Source organism: Lipophrys pholis (assembly GCF_963383615.2).
Source record: "Lipophrys pholis genome assembly, chromosome: 1".
NCBI lineage: Eukaryota > Metazoa > Chordata > Actinopteri > Blenniiformes > Blenniidae > Lipophrys > Lipophrys pholis.
Window position 1 is genome coordinate 13,051,178 of NC_137635.1, and position 17,932 is coordinate 13,069,109.

Below are 17,932 nucleotides of genomic sequence, written 5' to 3' on the forward strand. Positions count from 1 at the left end.
GCAGCAGCAGCAGCAGCAGCAGCTATTATTGTCGACACTGCACAGGGGGGGGGGGCGTGTGTCAAACCCATTTTAGTACAGGGGCCACAAATATTTTGACATAGTGCCATAATAGCCTTAGAAGTAGAAAATTCCAGAGGAAATTCTGTGTGCCCGCCTCTCCGTTGATCTCTGCGTCTCAATGGCAACAGACACTGATCTCCTTTAAACTACTATCATCTCCTCCGAGGTGCCTCTCCCATCCGCTTTGCATGGGACATTATTTTGCAGTTTCTTTTGGCGATTAATTAGGATACGGTTAGTCGAATCGTTAACAAAAGTCTTAGCAACCTATTCCTGAATGTTCCACACGTTTTGATGTGCTTATTGTGTCCGCGCTCCCGACACTGCGGGAATAGTCACTCACGGAAATAATGGGAGAATAATAATGATAATAACTAAATTAAACGGACGAATCTTTGCGCCTTGCCACTAAGGCAGGCACAAGAATAATAAAAATGACAATGATGAGCATGATGATGATAAATAATATTCCTAATTAAGTTTCTTGAAATAAAAAAGTGTCCTTACAATTAAGTAAAAGAGAATAAAAATCTAAACATTCGAAGGTAGAAATTAGAAGAAGTTTTGAAAAGTTATCTTCTGTCTTCAATTATTTTTAAGCAGATACTTTTCAATAGTTCTATCCCCTCGGGGTTGTTGAGTCTCAACCTGGACTGTGAATCAAGTATTACTGCGAGCAAATGATCTGTCAATAAATATCCTGTTGATTCAAATACGCATGATGGTGTTCGGTCTCTGTGCTTGGTGTTCCCCTCCCACTCGTCTCAACCTGCTCTTCTCCTCCGTCCGACCTCCAGGTGACCGGCACCATGGGCAACATGAAGAGCGGGCTGCACCAGCACCTGGCGCGGCTGGACGAGATCTTCGCCACGCGCGGCGACTACGTACAGACGCTGCAGTTCATGCAGCAGATGGCGGACAACGTGATCAAACAGCTGCTGGGCCTGCCCGACTGGGAGGAGGCGAAAGTGGACCTGGCGACGGTGGCCGACCAGACCGCAAGCATCGAGTACTACAGGTGAGGAGGGGGACGCTGCAGCGGCAACAACCGTCTCCTTAAAGATCACTGAACAAATATCATTGCTTTAATGTGACCAACAGTAACAGTCCTCATTGTAGTGGCGCTGTAATTACATTCATTATATAACTACTGTTTTGTAATGTTGTCATTTTCTATTTTACTGACAACTGCAGTCAGTGAGGCAATGAACTTTCTCATTACGAGCAGGCATGTTTGCAATTAAGGGCCTGATTGCCTGAAGGTATAAATGCAAATGTGCAATATTGAGTAAATAGCACAAAATATGGGGAAGAGTGTATGATACAAGGTGCAACTTTCAAGAAGCTACATATATATATATGAACGTCGAATTAAAATACATTTTGACTAGTAGACTGCAGCGATGGGGTTTATATAACAGCTCCAATTACTACTGAGCAGTTTAATGTTGCAGTGGAATAGACGATTTAGGAGGCTTCGATGTGTGTATTGACCTAAATATATCACATGGTATTTAGTGGATGGGAGAAGATAATATGGTTGCATGTGAGTGGGGACTCCCTGCCAGACGTAGTTCAGAAACAGAAGCATTAAATCGTGAGCAATCCTTGCATCAAGCGGACATTTTTGGAGCGCAGCCGCTATAGATAGAGCAGCTAACAGCGTGTTAAGAGCTATTATCCGAGGCATTGTCTCATTACTGCTAAGCTCCTTCTCTTATCGTCTCGGAGCAGAGGCAGGCCCGTGGCCAATGTTTCCTGCGCGCTGGTGCCGTGTGAGTGGTGTTCCTGTCCGGACAGGCCGGCGTGTTCGTATTGATCTGTAGTGTGACTCCGCCGCACTGCCGATAACTCACCGCTAATAGAGTGGGCAGACGAGAACAGGCGGCCCGACTTATTGGACTCATTATCACCGCCTCACCTTCACAAACCGTCTGCAGTGTGCGTGTGTGTGTGTGTGTGCGTGTGTGTGTGTGTGTGTGTGTGTGTGTGTGTGTGTGTGTGTGTGTGTGTGTGTGTGTGTGTGTGTGTGTGTGTGTGTGTGTGTGTGTGTGTGTGTGTGTGTGTGTGTGTGTCTGTTCCTTTGATGGGACTTATCACTTCAGAGCTGTTCCCTCCAGCGGTGGTGTATTTACTCGCTCACAGTGTGTGTCGTGTTCCCCCGCCGAGTCACAAAAAACATGACAATATGCTTACCAGGAATAGACATATATTCCTACTAATTGAGGCCCGAAGCTCACCTCCTGTTTAACGTGCTATTCTTCCTCTGACTATCTCCTTTTCTCTCACTCGTTTACACTGATGGCAGAAGCAGATTCATTGCACTTTCGGAAATAAACAGTCGGGGCTACTGCGACCACCTCTTTATACGCAAAGGATGTTTTTTTTTTTTTTCTTCCTCATGCATTTTTTTTCCTCTCTGATCAGTGTTCATTTCAGGCGAGAGCGCCCCGGAATGACCAGCTGTTGTAAACGCATGACGCTGTCCAGGCGGTTTGTCCGCAAAACAAACTAAGTGAAGATTTGAAAATGTTCTCAGTTGAGAATCTCCTCTGGTTACAAGAGCAAAAACTGTTCCGGCACTAAAAGGCTCTCAGTCATACAATATTGTACGCCTTAGCAAGATCGTCTCCTACGTGCCGACATTATATTTATATATACATTAAACCTTTTTTATACCTTTAGTAGAGCAACTGGGCTCCTCCATTGAGCTCATGTGAAGCCCCCTCCTCTCAATGCTCGTATTCCGACTCCTTAATTGGATTAGGACGTCACAGACCGACAGTGGCAGTGGCACCAAACTAACTCCCATGTTGGTGGCCCTTGAACTGAACCCTGCCAGGAGGGAGAAACGATGAAATGAAGAAGAAACAAACGAGGAGGTGGCGCTCGGGGGGGGGGGGGGGGGGGGGAAGAGAGGCGGAGGAGAGAAGTGAAGCTGAACAATAAAGAGAGAAAGATGGAAGAGCGTGACAGGGAGGGGGAGGGAGAAGGAGCCGGGGCAATAACGGGAGAGATGTGGGGCAAGATACGTGTGTGATGGAAAGGTCGACAGGAAGTAAACGTTAACAAGTGCTCAGAGTGATGCAGGCGCAGGGAAAAAGCTGATGGGAACACGCAGAGCAGACATGGACAAGTGGCCCCGGTCTCATCCTGGGCAGCCCGTTAATCAACCTCCAGACATGTTGATTTAACCACATTTCAAGCAGCTTTCAATCACGATGCTCTTTAAAATTTGTAAAAATACGCTTGAGCTATTTACATTGGAACAGTTGCAGTAGTCATCATACATCCTCTTGATAGAAGCGCTCTGTCCCAAGCCCCTGATGGAGGAGATAACTTTTTTTTTTTTCTTGGCCCTCACTTAGAAGATAACATCTGATAGGAACAATGATCACCCTTGTTCGAAGAGATGAAATACACCCACACACACACATTTCAACATATGGATTCGAGTCCATTCATCATTGACCATCTGCACAGTTTGCAGCGTCCAGTCAGCAGATGGTCACACTGAGCCGGAGACCCCCTTCACTCCCTCCCCTTGCTGGACATCCTGTGTGGAGTTTAGATTACCGTATTTTCAGGACTGTAAGTCCCACGTGAGGACTAAAACATCTATCAGTGTCTCTGGTGTGTCAGAACATTCATTTCTCCCACCCAGATGTAAGTGATGATAATCCTGGTCCTGCAGCAGATGTTCCGGAACCTTCTGTGAAATGAGTCCTCGATTCTTTGTTGCCTTCATCACAGTAACAGTTTCTATTTTTCTTCACAAATTTCTCACACTCTGAACTCTTTCTAGTTTCTTTTTTTACTTGAAATTCTGCTGTGGACATTTCTTCTTTTTGGGGACATTTTTCTTGCTCCATATAGTAGTAATGGAGGTTTTTCTGTGGTACTGTAGCAGTTTTCCGCTGTCATACAGTGACATCTAGTGGTCACATATGATATAGACCAGTGTATTTTGATACATAAAATATGATCATTAATATTGAAAATGATTTAATGAAAAAAATAAAGAAATTACTTTAATTCCAGGAAACGCGGTGCCTAAAATATGATGAGTTTCATCCACAAAATGGCAGCTCTTTGCATTGTGAATCATGTTTTCAGCTTACCGAAGGGCAAAAACAAAAGTAAGTATCGTGTACAAGGTTAGAACTACTGCTAAAAAGACTACTGCCATGAAAGTAGAATTTTATCTTTAAGAAAAGTCATATTTTGCTTATCCGGGCTCCCGCCAGCAACGGATTACTTATTTTCTGGATGTGTGCGTGTGCTTTTGTGTGTGTGTGTTCAGGTGGCTCACCTACCTGCTGCTCCTCATCCTGGACCTGATCATCTGCCTGCTGGCCTGTCTGGGGCTGGCCAAGCAGTCCCGCTGGCTGCTCACCACGTGAGTCTAATATACCCACTGAAACTAGAATCACTTTCTGTTTGCAGGGGAAGGCTGACTCCTTTTATGTCATGTCTGTGTTTTTTGTTTTTTGTTTTTTTTTAATGTGAGACGATTCTGTCTCATACAGCGGGAACGAATTGCTGACAGTGACAAGGCAAGGACGGGATATATTGCGGAAGGAAAGGTTAGGGGGGGATTAGAAGACAAAGTCACAACTAACCTGAAGGCATTCATATAAAAATTCTGTTCATTTTGTGTTTGTCACACTGCGGCTGCAGCAGCCTGCACGCAGAAAGCTCATTCCTGCACGCCAAACAGTGTATTTCCTCTTTTTTCAGCTTAGATGAAGCACTTAAAACGACACGCCAATGATATGATTCTATTCAATTTAGTATCAATCTGGAAATAAAACAAAACGAATAAAACCATATTTTCTGTGTATTTAATTGCTTAAGTTCCGTTTGTACATGGGAAACAAACACAAGTAAATAATGATAAAGATTTGATTTCTTATTTACTTGAGTGAGGAGAACTAATAATCCCAAAAGAAAAAAAAGATCACAATTTTATGCATGAACTTTTCAGTGACTCCCAGCACCGTCGGTGTGTGAACAAACCCCCAAAACCTAAGAAAAGTTTTCCGTTTTCGCTTGAAAAGTGTCCAGCCCTGCTGGGATTACTGACGCCGTCTGATTCTTAACGCTCCTAACAAATAGACTGAAAGGTGTTGATTGACTTCCCAGCTCACTTCCATGCGGTTAGATTGGAGGAAGATTGCGGCAGAGGGCGTGGCGGACGTTGCAGATCTTTATTGGTGTGTGTGCAGAGATTCCATTTTGACTCTTTTTTCATACATTTTTAAGTGGCTGTGAGCTCTCGGCCGGAAAGAATAACCGCCACAGGAGTGAGACAAGCGCACTGAGCCGGGCACTCAGCATTGTTAGGAGCGGAATAAAAGCTCTATATACTGTACGTCACAGCAGATGAGTTTCTGCAATCTTCTCACGGTTTAGTTTACTGGGGGAAGTAAGAGCCGTAAAATAACGGAGCTAAATACCTTCTCTTTATATCACGACATAGATCTTTTTGGTTTATGTGCGAGTACAAATAAATACCTGCATGAAAGCTCCGTGACGAGCTCTAACCAAGCGTCTGATGAACTAGTGCGAGCGGATGCCGACGTGGCGAGCTGCAGGCTTCGCTTCCCGGTGGAAAATTGGCTGTGAACAAGGCCGCTCAGCACCGGATCGTATCCTCGTACAAACACGGCTCCGCTCGCCCCCGTTGTAATTCACTGTTTGCCTTTTGGCGTTGCCAGCGGCAGGTTGAACTCGCTCGCCGTTGCCCGGTTTCGCTGAACAAATTGAAACAGAGCGACGGGCAGAGGAGCCATATCGACGGCTAAATATACACATTTATTAACAGGCGCAAATATCCGGAGCCTTGCAAGTCTTTTTTTTTTTTTTTTTTTTTTACATTTTTTTATTTCACATTCAACAGAAAACAAAAGCTGTCCCTCTTTCCCACGCCTTTTCGTGCGTTCTGCTGAGACTTCGCGGCTGCTCGACGAACGCTCACAAACACTCGTTCTGCGTATGAGCCGTACACATCGATTCGCTTCGTAAAGGAGCTTTCACAGGGGGGGGGCATGAAATCTCACCCGGACCTCCATTGACTCAGTCGAGTGTCCCAGTGTCTGTCTCAATCAGTCAGCCGCCGCGCTGAACTCGCCCCGCCCTCCGCCCCGCGGGCCCCGTCGCACACCAGCGTGAGTCAGTGTCAGAAGTGGGATGCTCTCTTCCAGTGGAGTGGAAGTGGTTGCAGGCGCACCACATCTCTGGGAGTCTTTCTGCTACTTGTCGCCGGGTCCCAGTGACGCGCAGAGAAATGGTGACTTACTTTAATATCTGCTAAAAAGAGACATGTTAAAAAAAAACAATGTAATATGAATGTTTATCTCATGGCTTATGGCTTTTGCTTTAACCTTACTGAAAATGCTACGAGCAGTATGTTTTCTTAAAAAAGTAGTACTATTTTCGAGCCTGATTGCAACTTAAATACTCGTGATTTATTCTTGAAAAGCACAAGGAAGGAGTCAAACAGACTTTACACAAACATGCAGTTTTGGTTTATGTTATTGATACACTTGAAATGAAGAAGGAACGAGGAACTAAAGAGTCTCTAAATGACTTTATTGTGCAACGTTTGGGTAGAGGAGGATTTTAAATTGTTTTGTAGGCGTGAGCGGACGCTCTTCCGTCCTTGTTCTGTCTCTCCTGCCTCTCCCTCCTCCTCTTCTCCTCTTCTCTGCTTTCTTCACCTCGGACTTCTCTTTGAGACGGGTTCACTCGGTCTCTTGAAGGTCAAAAGCACATTTCGGGGACTGCTGGTGTTGATGTCACAGTTGGCCGCGAGCTGTTTGACCTGTTCAAGATGTTCTCTCCGGGCCAGCTGCGGCTCACTGACTTCCTGTCCTGTCAGCTTGTGCTCTTTGATTCTGGAGACGGTTTTTCGAGGCCTGAACCTCCCTCTCCTTGTCCCTCAAACGACGGTCCTTCCAACGGAGCTCATCGCTCAACTGTTCTTGATGGCACTCCGGAGCTCTGACCTGGCTGCTCAAACTTTCCTTCCCTTTCAGCGGTGTCTTATTTTGCTCCGTCATATGTCTGTAGAGCTGACGGAGCTCCGCAATTTTCGCAACCTGCTCATCACCGACGGAGCCTTCCGCTGTTCCGTAACTCTGCAACGGTGCTTGACTTGCAAATCGTCCTTGCAGTTGCAGTACCGTCCTCTGGCGTTGTACTTGAGATGGTGGTCTTCTCAGTAGCTCCTGTAGGGACCGTGTGAAGATCTGGAAAGATTTCAACTGATGAAGCTTGTTCGGACCGTCCTGTCCTGTGACATCCAGCCTTGTCCACGACCCCCGTAATCATGACTGGTGCACTGCGCCGCTTTAAAATCTCTCTCATTCCCACACTGATTAAAACACTTCCTCATTCAACTTTCCCTCCGCCTCCCTCACTCTGCCCCCTACGGAGCGGTTTGGGAAGCATGACAGGAGACTGACTGACTGACCAAATTAATCCCTGGTGCTCAAGTATTTCTGCTCTGGTAGAAACCTTTCTTTTTTTGTGTTGATGAACTTTCCTGAGCTGCTCCTGAAGTATTCCTTTTGCTCCTGAAGAGTTTTCCCTTCTCCCGTTGGGAGTACACTTTCTTTTTGATGAACTGAACTGCATTTTTGTGATATTTTCCAAAAGATAACCCTCAGTCACAGCGAGAGCGCCACCGAGTGGATGGACAGGAAGTGCTGCATTACCAGCACGTACATGCTCTACACAGCCTAAAACTTTACATGTAGGGTGACAGTCGGCCCTCATCACGTCCAGCAGCGCCACCTGGGGGACATGCTTCCAATCGCCGACCAGCAACGGTGCTCGCAGCTTAAGTTTCATTTGGACTCTTTCAATCTACGGCGAACGTTTCTCTGGCGAACTAAAATAAGAGTTCCGACTTCCACAATAAAGTGAGCGACAAAGAGCAAGATTAGCTGCAATTATCTCGCCCTGGAAACACTTCAGTCAGCCACACCACGTGGAATATTTCCACAAATGTAAAATATGTGCAAGTGTCAGTGTTTGGCATCCATCTTCTTAGTTCATAAAACATAGAGCTCCGCTCAGCAGGGAGCGGAAAGTCACAATACTAATTTGTCCCCGAAGGGAACGCAGGATTGGGAGCCGGCAGGTGGGCGCCGGGTTGTTGGAGTTGAGGCCTTTGAAATGCTGACAGCAGGCAGCGGTGCAGCTCTCAGGCTGGCAGGTCTGCCGGCATGTCGCGAAAGAGCGAGCCGAGCCGAGCTCTGACACTTAAAGCACGCCTCCATGATCAGAAGGCTGAGCTGGAGATGGCTTGTAGTTACAGGAAGATGTCAAAAAAAACGTTTCACTGAGCTTTGATTTCTAGGTGACGTGACGGGGTCAGCTTTGACATTATTCCATTTAAAATGTAATTCAATGAAGCATGTCGAAATGAGGAACAACAGTGCGAGATCATCGGATCCCAAAATTATGATTATATGTTTGTATTACTGGAAAATAGTTTATTGTTTATACTTTATTAACGTATCCTGCATATAATGGCAGATTATGTGGTATTTACCGACGTTTGATGTCAATGTGCTTCATTAAATTTGAATATGCTGTTGATCCCTCTCATATGTTTATGGTGTACTACAGGGTACTTTCCTTGGACTTCAAAACTTTTCATCAGCTACGATCAAGAAGCATTTTTTTTTAAGTAATTAATATTTGTAGGAAAATGCTTGCTGCCCCGGGCACGACACAAACTATGCGCTTGGGCTCCTGCACTCATTATATACACTCTATATACATATATGTTCACAAACACATAACAATCAATTCAGTCTAATTAACAGAGTCTTCGTGTCTTTCACAATTACAAAATACTCTACATCGGAGCTTCGGATTGTAAGAGAAATCTGCTCGAGACACATAAACACATCGTAATGAGGTGAATTCCACGTGAGCCACTAATGGTGTTGGAGATAACCGACACCATCGTACGGCAGAAGCCAAAATTAGACGGTGAGAACGATGTGATTATCATCACAAAACTAATTGGCATTGGCGGAGAGTTTCCCGGGTCTCCTGCATGTTTGCTCTGAGGTCACATTACTTTCATTCCACTCCGCTTTAATTAGAAAATATAATGATGGCTGGTATGAGGAGGATAAAGCGCCTTCACCGTGTCTTCCTTATAGGTGCAGCGGCAGTTTATAGCTTCTGCTTCTGATTTCATTCGGAGTGACTTGTCCTCATCCGTGAGTCCATTTGCTGGCATCAACCTCCTGACTTATTGGCCTGTTGTGTCGGCTTCACACCCCATTTCCCGCTCTCCACTGAATTCCGCTTTTTGCCCACCGGAGCACAAAACCGAGCGCGGTCTCACTCGGCGCTGACATGACCTCCCAGCCATCAAAGGGTTTGACTTCGGTTTGCTTCATCACTCAGTGTCACTCAGCTGTTCAGAGCTGCTCGCGTCGTCCGGTGTCCAGGCAACGTGGACGAGTCTCATCCCGAGACATCCCGTACCTATGCCACTTCAAAGCACCAAGGCCCCATTTGCACGACTTCTTCAAGTGGGGGTTCGCTTACATGACAGCGGTGCTCGGAGCCACAGAAAACACAACTTTTTGAAAATGTCCCCGTGGAAACGGGGAGAAAAAATGGCGGGAATGGAACTTTTCGGAAACGCTGCTGCTGCGCATGTGCACGCAAACGATACAGCAGCCAGACGCAGCCAATCTCCACATAGTAAAAACAACTTTTTTCGCGATTCGATATTGAACTAGGATTCGTGAAGCTTCACTTTTCTCTCCTCTCCTATCTGGTTCCACGTCGGGTGCTCGGTGAGGGGCTGGCTATCACTCAGAAGGACAGAGACAAACTACAAGAGTGAAAACACTGATAGGGAGGCGGAACACAGTGAAGAGATACTGCTGAGAGGATCAGGAGAGAGAAAGAGAGAGAGTGATAAACAGAGGAGGAGGGGAAGCCTTGTAAGTTCAATGTTAAGAGCTGACTATCTGTGCAGTGCAGTGGAGAGTGGAATATCAGGGAGGGCTGAGCAGGCTGGAATATGAACACTCTGCCTATGAATCGACATTCATGGGGAAAGAATCCTTCCTGAATCTTATGTATTAAATTGTATAAATAAATATATATCAAACATCGGTCAAATCTGTAGGAGTTTAATGGATTTTAATGATTCATTCCACCTCGTCGGTGATCGACTCCGGGGACGTTAATTGTTATCGACCCTCCTCGCTCTTGTTGCATGCGCAGACAATCGGACACGCCACCGCTGACCTGCATGCACCCACACCTCCTAATCTCCTGACTCCCTGTGGCCTCGTGGACTTGATTTCATTTTCTGATAAACTGACATCCGCACTGATGTGGATCATTTGTATTAGCCTCTAATCCTCCCGGGTGCAGGACCACCCATGCATCCTGCAGTCAGAAGGAGGCCAATGGAGCAGATAAGCATTCCTCGCTTCATCAAACTGCATGTTGAGCCTCCAGAATCGTCATCGGCCATAGAAATCAACACAACCTCTGACTATCTATTGACCGCAGGCTGACGACACCCACCCTCCTTTCCACACAGCTCACACTAACTCCTGCTAATTAACTCCCAGAATAACTTGTACTCTCTGCATTTTATACTGCACATTTTCTTCAGTTTATGACATGCTGTTGCAATAAATGATTATTTACTTTACCTCTACACAACCAGATAAAATACCCGTGGATATTATAGTTTTCATGGAGTACACTTTAAAGATGAGATTTTGAAAATCAAACACATTCAGGCCACACAGCACCATGATTTTCTGGTTATTTTCTAAGATACAGTATTACGGTCAGTGGTTGAAATAAATAAGGCTTTAATTTAGCAGTGTCAAGCACATTCCACCACATGCAACGCTGTTTCATCCAGCCTGGCATACCAGTAAAATAGTACTTTAACCTGAGTTTTTCTTTATCGTGTCGCAGTGTATCAGGATGAAAATGTCTATAATTTCGCACAAAAAAACAAACAATTACTCCTGAAAATATCTACAATCTCAACGTAAAGCCAGTTTTAATGAAACCCTCTGGTGCAAAATACACTGAAATTTCCACCCCCCCCCCCAAAAAAAAACTTCTCGTTTAGCTGTGGCAGTATGCAGGTTCTTACAAACACACCCTCGCAACATGAATTTGAGCGTCGAGGTAGCTGCCTGCCCTGCGGCTATCTCCGCTCAGGTCTCGGTGTTTCCCGGCCGTCCGTCTCCCGACTCACTTTCTGGAGACTTTGAGCCGCAACATGAGGCATATTTTTAGCCATCAGGTCTATTTTCCTCCATTTTCAGAAGCACAACTTCAGTCATCGCCTAATGTGCTCTGAGCTCCTCCACAACGAGACTGACCTACTTTTTTTAAACTGTCCCTGAATGCAGACCAGAACAATACGATGTGGTGCTCGCCTCAAAGTGTCAACGTGTCTCTTTGTGTTTCCCGTCTTGCTTTTCACTGACGCCAAAACGCATCCAACAAATAAACAAACAAGCGTATGAACTGGTTTGAGTGAATATTTTCGGATGGAACAAAGAAAATGATGAAGGACTGAGTTTCTCTGTCGCTGTGTCCCTGCAGGATGATGGTGTTCGGAGTGCTGACGCTGATCCTGAGCTGGACTTCTCTGGGGGCCGACCTCGCGACAGCCGTGGTGAGCCGCTTCACGTCTTCATCGCAGACCGACCGCTTCACCAAAGCATGAAACTAAAGACCCGTTTACCAGATACGGCAGGCAAAAATACATTATAAACATTAACAATGGGAGTACGCGGACGTTCCTATGGACAGACGAGCAAGTTGGATTGTTACTATTGTGACTGTCAACTATAAAACTATGAAGTCCCAGGAGAAAACTTAATTTGTCCCTAGGGGGTGATTACAATGGCACGTAGAGCAGGCAGTGCAACACTGATATAGTAATTTAAGATAAGTAACCTAAATAAAGCAAATTATGAACAAAATATATATGAGTGCAAACTGGCAATATGGACTGTGAGTTGTGACACTGGAGGCCACCATTGTTGTTAATGTCCATCCACTGAGCATGTGCAGAACAACTATTTACTACGGTTGCGGTGGCATGCAGTAGTAGCGATTTTGTGTTTTCCCCCCCTTTTCCACCGAGTCGGAGCATTTTCTAAAAGTTCCGTTTTCAGTGGCTCCGAACACTGTCGTCATGTTTTTTTTTTTTTTTTTTTTAAATTTTTATGCATCATTACTTTAAGGCCTTTTAATTCACCATCTTATCTTCCCGCAAAAAAAAAACTAAGCTGCTTAAAACCGGCGCCGGGTGCAAAAAGGGTCGAGGGCGGCTGTTGTAAAAAACTGACCCCGCAAAACTTTTCACTGTTCCTCATCTGAATGGTGTTTTAAGAAACACACTATAGAAGTACATGTAAATACCTACAAACCCGCCAGACGCTGGACTCCTCACTCCTCTGTCGGCTCCTGTGCTTCTTGATCTCAAACGGCTAAAAATAGAGTGACGGAAACGATGAATCCAGCATTGTTGCACAAGCTTGAATTACTCGGATTAGAGTCAAATATTAGCCTGTGTTTGCTGCTGTCGCGGCTCTGTAGCGACACACCAACACACTTTGGACTGTTGGACTGATATAAACCAGGAAGATTGGGCTGGATGAAAACTCTTCACCTTGTCTTCAGTTCACTGCGTCCCTGTGTCCTGGATCTGCTCACAAATCAAAGACCTGTAATGAGTTCACTATTGTTACCCTGAAAACATGTGGGCTCCTCGCCGAATGAGGAATGTGGAACATGACGTTCTTACCAAGGCGTCTCGCTGCTTCTCTGCTGAAGTTCAGAGTTGAAGCTGTGTGTGTATTTGTGGAAAACAGATTTCTGCGTTCAAAGGTTTTGCCACTGACCAGACAAAAACAACACCAACAACAACAACACAGAGAGAATCAGTGCTGATGCAGAGCAGAAACGTCTGCAAAGCATGACGCAACCAGCTTTCTATTCAGATATGTATTGATATGAAGCTTTCGGGTCACCTCTCAGGACAGTTAATTCCACATTTGATCTCAGGTTTCCTCGGCCTCTGGATGGATAATCTGGAACGCTGTGGGTGTGAGAATTATCTCAACAAGAAGAGGAATGAAACTACAATTATTCACGTGGATGTTACAGAAATTCGGCCATTAATTTACTGTCAAAAGTTTGGAGTTTGCCCTTTTAAGGAGCATGAAAGCACCAAATGGATTTGCGCGGTAATCTATCTATCTGTTAGTGCGTGTGTGTGTGTGTGTGTGTGTGTGTGTGTGTGTGTGTGTGTGTGTGTGTGTGTGTGTGTGTGTGTGTGTGTGTGTGCAACCAGAAGCAGTGTAGAAAAGGTCAGTAAAGCCCTCATTGTTCCACATCTTCACATGATGAATCAATCATGTGACCTTCCAGAAACTTGCTCGTAAGGAACCTCTTCTCGTCTTTTCTCTTCTCTCACCAAGTTTTTCCCCCAAACTTTTTTTTTCCAACTGGTTCATGCATCCAGCCGCCTGGTGTCCTACGTTGACCTGGTCACATCAGATTGATATACAGCTGGTTCTCACAGCTGTTCTAGAGATACCTGGAGCAGCAAACAGGGTGTTTGCTCACTACCGTTCCAGTGGTCTTGAGATACTTTGATTAGAAAAGTGTGATTCTAATCAGGCGCCAAGGACAATGTTCATTGTTTTTTCTAGTGGAAAATGTGAAAAGAAAAATGCATTCACAGCAAAGAGGAAAACATTGTGTTCAACGTTGTTCTAAAGATATCAGGACCATAAAATAGAATTTTCAAAGATGTTCTAGAGATACCTGGAGCAGAAAAGTGTGTTCATTCTTGATTCTCCAGATTCCAGAGTCTTGTTAAAGAGACTTCTTGGCTAGAGAGATCCAAGAACAGTTATTGGATTGACCATTACCACCTGAGCAACAGTTCTGTACCGTATAGTTTCCATAGTAGCTAATCCATCTAAACTCAACGCGCGTTGCTCTAATGATCAACCACAACCAGAGAACAAAATAACCCGGCACAATTCAGCTGTATTTATTTTTATTTTTTTAAATAACTTTGGATCGTAATGTGGGCTTTCGGAGGTGACACTGACAAACGCTCATGCGCGAGTTCGTTTACCACAACTGCATTAATGCCCGAATACACAGGAAATAAACGCAGGATGAATCCACCCCTGTCTGCAGAGCTCCTAATTACCGACAGCCAGAACCACTGACGTCCCTCTAGGAATTCAAACAGACTTGCTCCTGATACCGCTTGTTTTTTATCAAACCAGCTCGGCTATGGCGGGAGCCCGGGCTCCTCCGTCTCCTCTGTGGGGGGGGGGGCTCATTAGCGTCGCCCCCCTGAGAAGGTTAAGCTTCGTGCAGAAGTGTTTGTCCCGAGCCCGCGGGACTTTTAGCATTCAGACAGCACAGTGCTGCTCCTCACTTTGGTTATAGAGCCGAGGCAGCCTTTCTTATTAGCGGAAGAGGGAAAAAACATACCAGTCGAGACACGATCAAGAGGATTTTTATTCCTTTAGTCAGTTGAAAAGTGCAAAACATAATCATGGGACTTTAGAGAGGTCGTAAAACGTCACAGCGTTTAGCTCGTAACTGTGATGCTTCTTCCTAATTCCAGTCTTTCTTTCTTTTTTCTTTTTTTTTTTTAGTTTTTCATGCTTCGAGTGACGTTCTGCTTGTGGTTCCTCTTCACTGCTCTCATTCCTCTGTTTGATTTCAGGGAACAAGCGACTTCTGCGTGTCCCCCGACAAGTACATCATGAGTCAAACAAAGGGGATCGTCGGCGCCGGTAAGCTCCAGTGTAAATAATGTCGCCTTGATGGAGTCGTTATCAAATTGAAGGAGAACGTTGAGCTTGTCTCATGACGCCAGTTTGTTTACCAGACTTGAGGGGGGAAAACAGTGCTTGACTTTGTTTCTGTTTGCTTCTGTGTTTTTCACAGATATTGTCCATTATTACCTTTACTGCAACCAGACTCTCTCCAACCCCTTCCAGCAGGTAGGAAACACGTTGTAATGCTGAGATTCTACACAACCAATGGCTGATACGGCTCAGGCCCCGTCCCCACGAGGTTTTCTAGTGAAAACTGAAAAGTGTTTGGGTGTCCGTTTACATGAGCCACAGAAAACGTAACTTTTCAAAAACACTCGGCCTCTGTCTCCATGGGAACGGCGGAAAACACAAGTTTCTGAAAACGGTCCAACTCCGTGGAAAACACAACTTTTTGAAAATGATCTAACTCCATCTCCATGGAAACGGGGAGGGGGGGGGGGGGGGGTGGATGTACAGCCTCCAGACTGGTATGAGTATCAAGTCCATATTCTGCTCGCTGTCTGTGCTTCTGATTGTCCACGGACTCGCCATTGTTAATGTTTACAGCGTGTTGTTCTCTGCGTGCATGCGTGTGTAACTTCGGTACTAAAACAACCAACAGCACCACCTCGTGGCCTTGCCTGCTACGTTGCTTTCAGCGCTTCTGCCGTTTCCATGTAAATGAACACCATTTTCCAAATTTTGCAATGTCATTTTTTTCTAAAACAAAAAAGGCAAATCAATACGTTTATACTTTACAAACGGGGCCTGAGTGATTGACGTCGGTTTGGCTTGTCCGTCGTACGATGGCGGCAGATTTATCTCTGATCGTATCTGAATCCACAGCATCAACTGAAGTTCACAACCTCTGATTGGTCTGAACGCGAGCCATGCTTTTTGTCTTAGGAATTCAGTGATACAGTTTCCTCACTAAAAAGATCCTTTCTTGAGGCAATGCTTGTTTTTTTTAAGTACTCAGCAGCTGTTTTACACATCCAGATGTGTGATGATCATGTTTCACTTCAGTGGTTCCCAAACTGGAGTCCAATCTCAAGATAAATATCACAATTTTGGATGATTGCATCATCTTCAAATACATTTGTGTGTTAGGAATAGTTGAAATGACCCCAGAGTGAGCTGGGAAAGAAGGAAGTAGAAGTATTTTGCCCCTGGGATACATGCAGGTGCAGCTCAATGTCCGGCGTTGATACCGACCGGATACTGGATACTTTTTTTTTAATAGCTGATAAAGCTCGCAAACTAGCATTAGCCTCACAGCAAGTTTTGGGATATTTCACTGTATTTTGCACCGAATGGTTTCATTAAAATTGGCTTTATGTTGAGAATTTTGTCATTTTCAGTAGTAATTGTTAAAATAGAAATTTCCATCTACGGGTCCTCACAGGTGAACTGAAATATGGCCGGCACCCTGCTGTAAAGGATTCCACCAGTGTGCTCTCAAGTTTGTGTTTTATTGTATTTTTTCTGTAGTTTTCATTGTGCAATGTTTTTTTCTCTTAAGGCCCAGCTGGGTCAATACAAATGACCTGAGGCTGTAAATATGATAACATGTGGCATTGATTCATGCTACATACTAGTTGATATAGGAATAACATTTTAAATGAGACGTCATATCACTATTCCTGCGACAGGAAATCATATCTAAACATAAGGTTGTTGAGGAATGTATGCCTTTTTAGAGGAGCTGTACTGCCAAGATAGTTATTGTGTGCATATGTTTATATATTTGCCACTTGTGTCCAACTAAATGGGTTGATAAGTCTTAAACAGAGAACATTAAGTATAATTGCCACATATATTTTTGACTAGATTATTGTGAAACTGTGCTTACGCACCACTGAGCACAATTGTTGTAGAATATCATGTTCAATTTGTAAAAGAATTACTCTAAATATGCTGTTGTCGAAACGGAACAAATGGTTTAACAGTCACTTCATAAGTTTCTGTGCATCAGTTTTCAGAATGATTTCTCTTCCTCCATTAATTTCAAATTGAAAACATCAGTCAGAAATGTTTTACCGAACCCAAACTGCAAGAAAAAACAGGACTTTAACAAACAAAAAAACGAAGGATTTTATTAAGCAAATGCTGCTGAGTCGCCACACGTCTTTCCACTGTCAGTTATTTCCTGCCTCTCGGCCTTTTGTCAGACTCTTTTCTTTCTGTGCAGCTCCGTCGGTCTGAATTACAGCCCATCTTCTCCTCGCGATTCAAGCAGAGCACTTAGAGAATCGCCGATCCGTCCTCCTGCTCCGTCAGAGTCGTTTCCATGTTTCTAGTCTTCTGGATTCGCTCGGCAGAATGTCAGAATGATGCAAAGCTTCAAGGCGAAGGCTATGAAGAGCAGATTAGATGGAATGACCAAGAACCTTCCTCCTCCTCCTCCTCCTCCTCCTCCTCCTCCTCAGATCTTGTCATGTGGTAGAAATTCCTCTGTAGCAGAGGGCAGACCAGCGTCCTTCTCCTTCCTAAACAAACTCAGCAGTCTTTTTCGGCTGGTTGCCAACAGGTGCACAGTTCACCAGCAAGCTGGCAGATAGAGCAATTCACAGCCATTGTCAAATGTTTTTTTCTCTCTCAATATATCTATATATATTCCTGGGCTGCAGTGTCTCCGCGCTGCCCTGTCGATCCCCCCCCCCCCCCCCCCCCCCGTGCCCTTCTATTTCATTGCTCGGGGCAACACTCCTCTGCCAACTCCATTTCTTTCTACTTCTCTTTCTCTTCTTCTCCGTTTCCCACTCCTCCATACAGTTCCTGTGTCCTACTTTCACTCTGCTCACCTCAGAACAAACTCAGCCAAGCTGAAGTAGAAAAGCCGAACGAGATGGCTCCATTAGACTGAGCAGCTCCTGGACCCCGGTCCTCTCCATCCAGCGGAAGAACTGTCAGATCACAGGAAGGCAATTACATTTATGGATAGTTGAGGTAATTGGCCATATCCTGTTTCAATTTAACATTGTGCCACA

General features: G+C 44.9%; 1 protein-coding gene across 4 annotated transcripts in view; it reads left to right on the forward strand.

Moving 5' to 3' along the window:
* ttyh2 (tweety family member 2) overlaps positions 1-17,932 on the forward strand; it is a 64,158-nt gene that overhangs the window by 39,047 nt on the left and 7,179 nt on the right. For all 4 annotated transcript variants that reach the window (XM_080486648.1, XM_080486647.1, XM_080486646.1 and 1 more), the window contains 5 exons: positions 861-1,081; positions 4,367-4,462; positions 11,689-11,761; positions 14,849-14,918; positions 15,073-15,128. In XM_080486648.1, coding sequence (XP_080342774.1) covers positions 861-1,081; positions 4,367-4,462; positions 11,689-11,761; positions 14,849-14,918; positions 15,073-15,128 — 516 coding nt within the window. The remainder of the gene's footprint in view (positions 1-860; positions 1,082-4,366; positions 4,463-11,688; positions 11,762-14,848; positions 14,919-15,072; positions 15,129-17,932) is intronic.